Source organism: Rhinichthys klamathensis, unplaced genomic scaffold (assembly GCF_029890125.1).
Source record: "Rhinichthys klamathensis goyatoka isolate OS25496 unplaced genomic scaffold, OSU_Roscu_1.1 h1tg000412l_1, whole genome shotgun sequence".
Lineage (NCBI taxonomy): Eukaryota > Metazoa > Chordata > Actinopteri > Cypriniformes > Leuciscidae > Rhinichthys > Rhinichthys klamathensis.
The window spans coordinates 1,715,054-1,727,639 of NW_026606912.1; the positions used below are offsets into that span (position 1 = coordinate 1,715,054).

A 12,586-nucleotide genomic window follows, 5' to 3' on the forward strand; every position below is an offset into this window, starting at 1 on the left:
GCTTGGAATACGCTCTGGTTCGCTTCAGCGATAAAAACCAGCTTGTACCAGCCTAACGAGCATATTTATAGGGTGAGACCACGCCCCTTCTGGCGGGACGTGACGATATGGGCGCGAATTGCCCCCATTGGTCATTACGTCACGCAGAGTCTCTCTCGATAGGCTGCTGCATTTGCTGCAGAGCAACCAATAGGCGCGCGAGCTGTTTCGCCAATGTCTGCTTGCTGCTGCAAAGCGTTTTACATTAATAAAAAATTAAGGATAATTTTTGGCTTCAATATCTCGTGGAAAAGAGTTTTTCCCCTAGCGTAAAGCTATTACGCAGTACTCGTTCCCTCTCTAGAGAGAACCGAGGTTACGTTAGTAACCGAGTACGTTTATCCATGATTTCAAACAAGAATCCCCCAATGGCTTTTTAGTGCAAATCATTAGCCAAAATTACATAAAGAAACTACTTGAGCACTAGTTAAAGCCCAAATTACACAAAATAACGAATTGAGTTTAAATTATTTGCTGACAGCTTGGTCCCCCCCAGTTAAAAAATCCTATCTGCACCACTGGGTACGACCGTTTGATTGACGCACTGACTGTCCAATGATTCTAGGTGGTCTTGGAAAGTTTTTCGAGTCCTGCCCGTTCCACAGATGATTAAATTGCTTAATTTTCATTTCAGTGCTTCTAACTCAGTGGCTGCAAGTGGGTTAGGAATAGGATTTCAAGTGATTTAAAAAAAAAATGGTCAAAAAAGAAAATCACACACCACACCCATAAACTGTAAAAAAATATGGACGTAGTGTCCGTGACGTCACCCGTAGGTTTCTAAAGAGCGTTTTTGAAGCCTAAAGTAGGCGGGGCCGGCCGTCGCCATCTTGGCAGCGCGTCACCTCTCGTCACTACTGGATAAAATAAAATGGGCAAAGAGGCGTGACGTGGGTGGAGCTGAGGTGCTACTTTAGCGTTACTTTAGTCGATTAACGTCAGTGCATGCGAGGAAAACAACTGGAAATACAGCGCTGGTTGTTCTCTCCATACTCGACAACGACGGAATCCATCAACGGCGTGGGCGAAGGTATAATGCGTGTATTAAATTGTATGAAATAATCCAGAAAAAAGCACAAACACGGCAGAGATGGCAAGTACAGCAGCTGCTGGAATTAGCTGAGTGACGCTAACAGACAGCAGACAAACGGCCGCAATCCACCTTTCACTCAAGTGGCCACGCCCTTAATTATGCAGGCTTAATATAATTTAAATGGATGAGTTGTAAAAAAATTCACCCCCCTCACAGTTGTCATGAAGGGCAAAATAAGCTATAAAGACCAAAACCACTTTTTGCTCCAGGCTGTAAACATGTTTTTTTTCTGCTGTAAAGTTGGGCATTTTAACATGGGGGAGATGCAGATTTGACTCACTTCTGCCTCCAGCCTCAAGCGGTCAGTAGATGAATTGCAGTTTAATTCACTTCCGTGTTGGTTTCAAGAGAGAGACAGGAGGCATTTCTCAATGTCAAGGAAGGATCCTCGGAAGCCAGAATTTCGAGGATGCTACCTCATCGACATCCGTAGAAGGACTGTTCCAATGTCGAGAATCCTCAGAATTTCAACCAAGGCCGGAGTCCTTCGTTTGGAAAATATCCCATACACAGGAAAGGATGCATATGTATAGACTTTGCGCTAGACGTTAGCGGAGTCGGAGCAATAACGGGGCAATATGCTTTTAAATGTAAGTATATTTACGCTACCATACATTTGTTATAACCGTCATATAAGTAAAGTTTAACGTTTAAATGCCAGTACAAATTACTACCGTATTGATATTACAAATTATACAAATTACGTTATTGATGGCTAACCTGTCATTTTAACAATTGTTAGCTTGTTTGCCGTCACCGGCAATTCTTTTAAAAATAACGACTTAAGTTGTACACAGTAATGTAACGTTAATATTATAGGCCTGCCGCCTACCATTCACTCCCCCCACCCCCCCAGAAGATGAGGCTGGAAGGGAGGGTTTCCAACGCCCAGGCAAAAAAAAAGTGGGACAATTTAAAAACCAACCCTGTGTGCGGGGGAAGTGAACAAATTGGGGGAGCACAGCCACCATCTCATCCACCATCCTGTGGAAAACTCTGTGCGCCGTGGGAAGAGGAATGCTGAAGACCCTGGAGACAACTCTGTAGGCTGAACCGGTTGCCAGCCAGAACAGGAAGACGAGTGTCTCCAGGGTCGGGCCCCATCCGTGCTGCCTGTCTGTCTTCAGGGCCACCATCAGCTGCTGCATGGCCTCTCTGCCCAGCCTGATGTCTGGCCGAGTGTCCTCCCCCCCCATAGTACCGCTGCAGTACTGGCACTGTGGCATTGATGGCACAGTAGGGCCGAGCCTGTACAACATGAAGAAGAGAGGAAGGTTTAAGTATAATTTCAGTTTTGCCATTTATTTAATGTTTGTTAAACTATTAAACATATCGGCTCAACTGATTTGCAGGGGGGGGATTTAAAGCTGTTCCCTTTTTACTGGTTATTCACCTTGTAATTTTTACTTCATATAGACTTTTTTTGTTGATCACATATTTTACCATTGCATGTGTTTTAACAGCTAGAATGTTGCTATGGACGCAGTTCTGTTCACTCAGGCAATACAATCATTTTTAAATCAATAAACTCCTTTTTAAATCAATATTTTGTCTCAAATTATTGATTTATTATTATTGATTTATTTTGTTAGGTAGGCAGCCATGGGATAATGTATAGCGAGACGGTTTTTACAGCGAATACAACCCTTTCAGGTTTATTCAAGACCCCTCCGCTTCTCGTTAGAGTTCGCGGGGTTGTATTCGCTATAATTTATTTATAAATTAATCATAAGAGCTACTTACCATCCCACGTCTTTGACGGCAGAGGTGGCGACAAATCAACATTCTCCTCCTGCGATCCTGACGCCGATCCTGCCTCACAATTTCCATCTCCACAAAAAAGCTGTACAACAAACAAGCCAGTAGCATTTCCATTTTTGCAATTTTTTGCCGCGCCGAAACTTACCTTTTCACTGATGGACGCAATGACGTAAACTTGCTAGAATGTTCCATTTACGTGTTCTCTCGAATCCTAAAGAGGATCCTCGCCTAGCCTGAAGGAAATGACTTGGAAAGACGCGTCCTGCCAAGGAAGTATCCTTGACATTGAGAAAAACCTGGGGAGGTTGCCGCTTGACCCCATCTTTAATGCTGCCCTCTACCGGTCACATAAAGTTTCACACGTTTCCTTTTGGCTGCTCACTGCAGAGCCAATGAGTGGAGCTTGAAGTTCAGCTCCCCCTCGATTGACGCATTGACCACCACTTGGAGGAACTTGGAGAAAAGCTTAGATTTTTTTTTTTTTTTGCTAAAATATAAAGAGACAGCGTCCATACAATACACGTAGTACATTAAATTGCACGGTCTTATACAAAATGTGTCAGTTCCTCCATCAGTGTCTTCAGGAGAGTTCCCCTCAGATTTCATTTCACACACTGACGCTGGTGGGAGGATTCAACAAAAACTGGGGACTCAACGCGACTCTACAAGCGCACTTTACACCGCACAAAGCCGGGACACTGTTGTGTTGTCTTTACGATGATTTTAGTTAAATTCGTGTGCGCGATCATAACCAGGTCCTTATTCATTCTGGTCTCTCTCATCGGCGTCTGGAGAGTGAAAACGGTGAAAAATGACAACATGTACTGGTTACTGACTGTACTTTACCTTCCTCTGGTCGTGGAGATGTTCGTCACTTTAAAACGAAGGAAAGGGAAAGACTACAAATGGTGAGTGACACAACACATTATTATACACGATTTACAGTGGTGCTGACAGAAGCTGCTTCACGACAGCTGTTGATCATTTTCTGCTGGATGGATTCACACTCTTGGTGCAAATTTCTTCTATTCAATGTATTTAGAGCTGAATATATGTTACATGGCTTTTATTCGACTTCTTTTGTAGACACTTGCTGTTCTCAAGTTTCAGTAGCATTTTAAATTCAATTTTCCTAAAAAGTTATCGACATTCCTCACTGCCTCCCTCCCCCTCACCAACATCCTGCTAGACCTATTGTTACTGCTGACTGAGTAAAGGATGTGTGTGAAAGTCAAGACACTATGGTCTAGTATAATCTGAGTGGTCTCCAGCAATGATCTTAAAGGGTTAGTTCCCACAAAAATAAAAATTATGTCATTACTCACCCGTCCCTCATGTCGTTCCAAACCCATCATTTTAATAAAAATCTGAGTAATTCCTGTTCCTCCGTTGACAGCTAAGCAACTACTACTTTGACGCTTCAAAAAGTTCATAAAGAGTTTGTAAAACTAAACCAAATGAATTGAGTGGTTTACTCAGAATTTTCTGAAGAGACACGATCACTTTATATGATGAACATATTTAATTTAGGCTTTTATTCATATAAAAAAATTGATCAGTGAACATAATTTAGAAGCTCAACCAAACATGCTTGACGCGTAAGATAAAACCCTTTTACTGTCTATGGATAAAACCTCTTGCAGAAGCTCAAACCTGCTGCATAACACAAGAATGAACCTCATTGGTTCTCGCACTTCAAGCGAACAGGTTTTAGCTTCCATTTACCACAACTGATGTATGGGTTGATGAATGTGTATGTTCTGTAAAAATTATGCAACCCGTCTTCTGTCATCTTTCAGGTTTTCTCCAGCCATTCTATTGTTCCTCATCAGCATTATTCCATCCATATGGATTCTAGAGTTACATCATCAGGAAAACAAAGCCAGTGACCCTCAGGTATTATTCTTTATACCCATTCTTTCAGTGGAATTTTGACGCGTTTTCCTCTTAAAGGGACAGTTCACCCAAAAAAATAAATTTCTGTCATTGTTTATTCACTCTCATTTTATCGATCCAAACATATATGACTTTCTTTATGTGCAAATATGTTTTTTTTTTTTTAGTAAACCCTAAACATGTGCAATAACCAAAACACTATTTTATTCACATTCTTATTCTGATTCATTTTTGAGTGAGGACAACAACTTTGTCCCAAAAAGGAAAATTCTGTAATCATTTACTCACCCTCATGTCGTTCCAAACCTGTATGGCTTACTTTCTTCAGCTAAACACAAAAGAAGATATTTTGAAGAATGTTGATAAGTTTCGGTTCCCATTTATTTCCACTTTATTTTTTCGGTCATATTTTGGAAGTCAATGGGAACCAAAAACTGTTTGGTTTTCAGCGTTCTTCAAAATATCTTCTTTTTTTTTCATTTTTAGGTAGACTATCTCTATGCATATGTGAAGTCAGTTTAACCTAATCATGCTCATATATAAGATGATATTCTGTGAGTGTCTTTTTTCCCTCCTTAAACTCTTCTCTGTAATTTTTGTGTCTTGCAGTGTAGGAAACTGGACTCTTGGGAGAATGTCAAGAGCATATTGCCTTCAAATGGCACTAAGGTTAACGAAACACTAAAGGTAATCTTTTATTTTAAGTTTTTAATTGACGGTTTATTGTATTAATGTAAAAAAGTGACTAACACTCTGACTGTAATGTATCTGCTATGTGTATGTATAAATCACACGTGCTTCTAATTTGTGATGTCATTCATTTCCTGTGGCCCAGACACACACAACACAGACAGTTTTCCTTAGAATTGTCTTGCCTTTCACTTCCTCTGTCTTTCTCTAGAATTAAAATATAACGTTACTTCAGATTTAAATAGATAATAAAACATTTAGATTTAAATCTCAACATTCCTATGATGAGATCTAATTATTTTTGGGCCTTATTAGCCACTCTCTTGTCGGTCCAGAGACCAGGAAAACTTGATATTTTCTCTTCTTGGTTTCCTTCTCTTTCACTTGCAAATTTGATCTTGTACAAAATACAAATTATCCATTGTGCTGATGCTTTTATCCAAAGTAACTTGCCTTCTGAATGCAAGTGTAGAAGTGCTGAATCATCTTCTTTATTAATATAATTCATACCCTTGTGAATTTCAATTCATGTGTCTTCTTGGGTATGAAGAGACGATTCCTCTTTATGTTCAGTGGTGTGATGTGTTTAGCAATTTATAAATGTCTGTGTTTGTATTATTGTCAGCAAGGGTTGCAATAAAATGGAAAATAAAGGCAGGATCTATACGCAAGCAGTTTTCTTTAATAAACTCAGCGAATAGATAATAAGATAATTAACATAGCGAATAGAACAGCCACATATAATAGACGAGATCAGATTACTGAAAATGAGGGCTATATTATATAGAAACACTAGGGATGGAATGAGGTAATTAATTAAAAACAGGTGTGACACATGAGGGCAAATCAAAAACCATGGTAACAAATAAACACAGAGAAAAGAAAACTGATCTGGAAACAGTGAAACCCAACTTTAAACAGACCAAACCAGACAATAATATTAATATATGTGTTATGTCTTTCAGCACCTGGAGCGCATGCTCACATCTGTCTGTCCGAATGACTGGATTCTTGGTCTTCATCAAGTTCTGCTTATTCTTCTCATCCTTGGAAAGTGGCTCCTCCCACTAGGGGGCGGAGTAACGCGTGACGAGCTGTCTCAGCTTTTGCTCATCTTCGTTGGCACGGCGGCAGACATTCTGGAATTCACTAGTGAAACACTCTCTGATGTCAAGTGGGTACCTCCTGTTCTTAGTCAATAGTCAAAAGGTTGACTGAATACCAGTTCACATACTATTTTTGATGTGCACTACCATTCAAATGATATCAAACCATTCAAAAAATATTTATTTTTTAAAAGAAATGAATCCTTTCGTTTATGCATTGAATCGATCAAAAATGACAGTAAAGACATTTATAATGTTACAAATATTTCTATTTCAAACAAGAATCCTGAAAACAAGAATCCTATTCATCAAAGAATCCTGAAAAAAAAATTTGATCACTGTTTCCACAAGAATATTACACACTTTTTTCAACTGTGATAATAAAAAATATATTTTTTAGCATATTAGAAGGATTTCTTAAGGATCATGTGACGCAGAATATTGGAGTAATGATGCTGAAAATTCAGCTTTGCCATAACAAGAATACATTACATTTTAAAGTATATTAAAAAGTTATTAAAATTGATGTTGGGTTCCTTGATGGTGGAATGACCTGCCATTACCTAACTCAACCCGAGCTGCTGAGTCTTTAGCCGTTTTCAAGATGCATCTTTTTCATTAACACTTGACTAATTAATTCGAACCTTTTCTATTCTATTCTAAAGAGAGAATAAACCTTGCTACATGCAATGTGCTAGACTAACTAGGACTTGTTACATCACTTACATATTGTTGCCTCTATTGTTATCCTCAATTGTAAGCCGCTTTGGACAAAACATCTGCTAAATGATTCAATGCAAATGCAGTCAGCCCTGTTAAGTTCAAAATGAAGGTTAATGCAACTGGCATTTACTAGCAAATATTACATTACACCACATTATTCAATATTTTTGTACCGTATATTTATGAGAGACAAAGAAAAATGTGGCATTTTTCTCAGAAAACCCCTAAAGCAGTTTAGGAAAAAACAGACAAAGTGTTACATGTTATATTTAAAAAGGCTTTATTTTATTTGTATGTATTTATATTTAATCCACAAACTCTACTTTTTAAATTTTTCTTTACATTCTCTGCTGCAAAAAACGCTGACAAATATAATGTGACTACGTTTCTGATCTTTGGTTTTTCTTGTCAGTGATATCAGTAGTCATGTGAACACAAATGACCCGTTTCCTGAGAATAGGTCGAGTTAATTGTTTGGTAGAAAACAGAGAAGTATTGGCATCTGAGAATCTGCTCTCTGTTATGCCAGTCATAATTTCCTACTGATATTTATGATAAGAGAAAGACTCACATATAAACGCTAGTACATTATTTTGTGCAAATCTGCATAACACATTCTTCTTCACTTTGTGTTATAGGGAGAACAACCATCAGCTGGTGTATATAATCTTGGCAGTGTGGACGTGGAGTATGTTGCAGTTTCCTTTGCACCTGGCAGGTTTGTGATAACGTGTTTAACTGTGTTAACATGTGCTTCTTTAACACCCCACCATCAAACGTCACAGATACTGCTTTGAAAAACAGAAAATGACCTACAAAATGGTTCAGGATCCCTCAAATGACTGGAGGAGAACCCTGCTGTCCTGTGGAATCCTTCATCTTGCTCCATCAAAAGTATTTTTCTTACCCCTGGATCTCACACAAACTAGAGGTTTGGGATGTAACTCAAAGTAGCGCTTCAGTCATTTGCAGATCAACAGCATGTGTTTTTGTTTAGTTATGCTTCATGCCTGTTTCCCTTTGAGGAATGAGAGTTTTGGCAGCCACAGTACATGTATCTATTACCAAACCCCATAGAAAGAAGAAAGGGGCGAATTTTCTTGGATCTTTTGAGATGTTTTCCATAAGTGCAACAGACTTTTCACTTCTGCAAACTTGCATTGCTCAATGCTCTGTAAAAATTTCATTTAAATCAAATGTTTTGTTTCGCTTTCTATAAACACCCAGAAAGGCACATAACTTTCTTTTCCAAACATATAATGGATTAAAATCCCCCATTAAAAGATTTTTTTTTTTAGGAGGTAAACATTTAGTCATTGATTTCAAGCAAAGTGCTCTGTGGCCCTCTGCCAAAACTGAAGAGACTGCCTTTTCAACTCTAGTAAAATCCAGCAACTTCAACTTTATTGAAAATAAACCTTTTTACAAAGTAACTTTTTATTGAACGGGTGACAACATGACCTGTATACAAAACATGATTTCCTGCTACGACACCGAGGAATTAGCTATCAAAACTTGGCGAGTAGACCAAGATTCTCTGCTACACAAGCAACTGAATTAAAATATAAATTTAATGAAAAAAGTCTCTTATGATCACCAAGGCTGCATTAATTTGATTGTGAACTTACAAATGTAATATTCTGAAATATTATTACAATTTTAAATGTTTTCTTTTTTCATATATTTTAAAATGTAATTTATTCCTGTGATCAAAGCTGAATTTTCAGCATCATTACTCCAGTCTTCAGTGTCACATGATCATTCGGAAATCATTCTAATATGCTGATTTGATGCTATTTGTGTGGAAACTGATGCATTTGTTTTTTCAGGATTCTTTGATGAATACTAAGTTCAAAACCACAGCTTTTGTTTCTCTCTTTCATGTGTTACAGTTGTGACATCTCGGCCGCAGAACCCAGATGAGCCCACGGGTGGAGAAGGCTGTTGCAACTTGCTCTTGTCAAGACACAGTACAGATATTTGGAACATCGTTGAGAGTTTGTTTATCCAGGACGGGCCCTTTCTCGTGGTTCGTCTTATTGTGATGATACACTTTGATGTGTTCCACCAGATGTTGGTCTTCTTTGCTATCAAGAACTTCCTAGTGGTCGTACTCAACCTCTACAGGCTCATTGTCATCTGTCAGGACTATAAACCAACACCATCATCATCATCTTCCTCTCCCACAGTCTGAAAGAAAAAAAAAGAAAAGAAGTTAAAATGAACAACATTTAACTTCTTTAATATTACCAATGCATTCTATTAACTGTGCCTGATGGTTTGCTTATACCAGGTGTTTTTGAACTAGGGTCCCAGGAGGCCACAATCCATTGCTTGGCAATGTTATTTTAGAGTCATTGATAATTTGATTGTATAATTTATTTTGTTTAACTAATAGCTGTTATTTCATACTTCATAAGATTCTAAAGCAATATAAGTTAGCCGTACAAACATTTGATTCATAAAACATAAAAATAATTTACTTCAAAAAATTGTTTTAGTCAATGACATCCACGCTCGTTTGTTTTTTTCGTGGGAGGCGTAACCTGCAGAGGCGCAGACAAACCCTTCTCTCTTTTGTGGCTGTTCGAACGCATTTCGACCACATGAACGTTTACACTATGCAGAACGTCTACCTCTTAAAGTGGACGAGCTCAAAGCGTTTTAGACGCTGTTTACAACTGTATTTAGTAGCGTCGTCCACTTGTGATCGCTTGTGATCCGATCAATCAAACACAAGGCCCCGTTTACACCTGGAGGAACTGTTGCGCGGAACAACTGATGACGCCACGGTTTAATCTTTGGTCGACCAATCAGCGGAAAGGGGCTTTTATTCCCCTGCCCACTAGAGATTGAATATTCAGGCTGTTTATTAAATTTCTTCCCCCGAAAGTAAAAACGAAGAATCAAGCTGAAAAAAAAAGATAATACTTTTATTATTTTTTTGCATTTTCATTTTACAGTTTTAGTAATTTTTTGGTGTTTTTCATTAGTTATTTTATATATAGTTTTTATTAATTGTATTTCTGTTTTAGCTATTTTAGTACAACAAATTAAAATAAGTTTACATTTTTTATGTTTTATTTCAGTTAACATTTATTTGAAGTAACAAAAATGTTGTTTTTTTTAAATGGTTTTAGTTAACTACAATAACCTTGAAGCTATGGGGCCCATGAACATTTTTAGAGAAATATTCAATGTAAAACAGTACAGTAACATAATAAAAACTAAATTTCTTCCAAATAACAATTTACACATATTTGTAATAGTAGTTTTTTAGTTTAAATTTATACATGGAAATAAATAGCTTTCTTTTTAGGATGCTGGCCCTCGCACCAGGACAAATATATTTAGGTCCATGGCATCTAAAAAGTTGGAAACCCACTAGCTTATACTGCTTAAAAACACATTCATGGGTGACAACAGTTTGGTATATTTTGAATATGTTTGAATATGCTGTACAACCAAACTTGGACCAATAGATTTTCTTTCTTTGGTTCATAATTTTAAAATAGTACTTTTATTGAGCTTAGCATTTGACAATGTTTATATACCAGTCAGTCAGTGTTGTGAATAAGATTATCTGACTCAAAAACATTAAGAGAACTCGTTTTGTGTGTGTGTGTGTGTTATGAATACAAAGAGGCAGATGCACATTTATCTGTTGCATACATGCGTGTTAAAAGGGGTCTGCTCATGCATGATTATCTTCCCTGTGTGCATTCAGATATGACTCTGATACCAGACTCTTTGAGTCACTCTGATCTGAGATCAGGCAGAGATTATTGGCCTTTTAGTGGAGAGTCTGTAGTTGCTTTACAACAGGTCCTAGATCAGCCTTTCAAAGTAACCTACAATTTCACCAGATAGTTACACAGCAGTAACCAGCATGCATCTAGTAATGCTTGTGAACCTATTCAAATATTACCTATTAGAATAAATATTGGTAGCAAAATAGAAATATTTTGGTAGCACTTTATTTTACAGTCCATGTACATACTATGCACTTATAGTAATTGCAATAACTAGGTACTAACCCTGAACCTACCCATAAACCTAACCTTAACCCATGTAGTTACCTTATATTACCCAGTACTTTCTTAGGTAAGTACACTGTACTATAAGTACATGTAGGTATTTTTGTATAGTTTGGGTCCAGCTGGATTCTCCATGTTTATGTATGTGAGAAGATTTATGCTGGATTTCTGACCTTTGGGTTTTCATGGCTTTTTTAACATTGTGGGGAAAAATGAGATGTCATCATGTCTTTCTTACATAGACTCTCTGAGTTTCCTGCTCGACTTCAAAGTAGACACACTGGGTTGGGTGGTTGTGTCTGTACCCATCATCAGGCTGTTCCTAAAACATACACACATCCCCAAAGCAGGAAAACACACATTACTTCATTAAACATTTTGACGAGGGACCAGTTTTCTATTTTTATCCAGTAGGGGAAACAGGAAATAGCCACACAAGAATAAAACAGGATACCAGCAAAGAAAGTTAGATTTAAACTAACCGTGGCAATTTGACCTACTATACGTGTATACGTTATAGTTATTTATGTAAAGAAATCCGTGTTACACTGAGACCTGCACTGTGAGCTTTGATTCACAGAAGATCAACAGTTTTGTTGGCAAAATATTAACCTATGGATGCATTTACTAAACAACAGCAACAACCCCTATTTATCTCAGCAATACAGGGTATCTAAATGTTGAAGGGAATGTAAGATGTTTTACATTTTTGTATTACTGGATGATAAAGATAACTAAATCAAATCATATTTAATTATATTTTGTAGCCTTTTGATGATTTTCAATGTTCTGAACCAGTTTAAAACAATGTCTTTAAATAAACAATAATTCAAACCAATACAAGAAGCAAAATATATCTACTAATAAATCAATTATTAAATAAATCAAAATGTTCCTATAAAGCATTACATGCAGTGAATTCTGATCACCTCTGACTGACGATGAAATCAAATGTCGACATTAAATGTTTCATTAAAATGGGCCGTAAGAATATTTAAGACTTTTTAAGTCTCCACAAGTACCCTGCATTAATAAAACTTGACACATCTATGTGATAATTTAAGGAATAAATGCACATGGGTTTTGTTGTTGTAAACTGAAAAGGCTGTACAGTACAGTGTGGACCAGTCTGCTCTCAACCTTATGCATATTCATGAGTGTCTTTTCTCAATAGCACCCTTTGTGAATCATTACATTGCAGAGCTCTTAGAAAAGTCTAAAATGCCAATGTGACTGAAATA

At 37.4% G+C, this 12,586-nt stretch overlaps 1 protein-coding gene across 1 annotated transcript; it reads left to right on the forward strand.

The window, feature by feature from the left end:
* Positions 1-3,496: 3,496 nt before the first annotated feature.
* Positions 3,497-9,816, forward strand: tmem26a (transmembrane protein 26a). Its single transcript, XM_056235119.1, has 6 exons — positions 3,497-3,801; positions 4,693-4,789; positions 5,399-5,476; positions 6,445-6,653; positions 7,947-8,026; positions 9,201-9,816. The coding sequence occupies exons 1-6, from the start codon at positions 3,611-3,613 to the stop codon at positions 9,500-9,502; spliced, it is 957 nt and encodes a 318-aa protein (XP_056091094.1). The 5' UTR covers positions 3,497-3,610; the 3' UTR covers positions 9,503-9,816.
* Positions 9,817-12,586: the final 2,770 nt, after the last annotated feature.

Coding starts and splice junctions, on each gene's coding strand:
- tmem26a (XM_056235119.1), top strand. CDS start 3,611: ATGATTTTAGTTAAATTCGTGTGCGCGATCATAACCAGGTCCTTATTC. Junction 5,477..6,444: donor AGGTTAACGAAACACTAAAG/GTAATCTTTTAT, acceptor TATGTCTTTCAG/CACCTGGAGCGCATGCTCAC. Junction 6,654..7,946: donor GAAACACTCTCTGATGTCAA/GTGGGTACCTCC, acceptor TTTGTGTTATAG/GGAGAACAACCATCAGCTGG.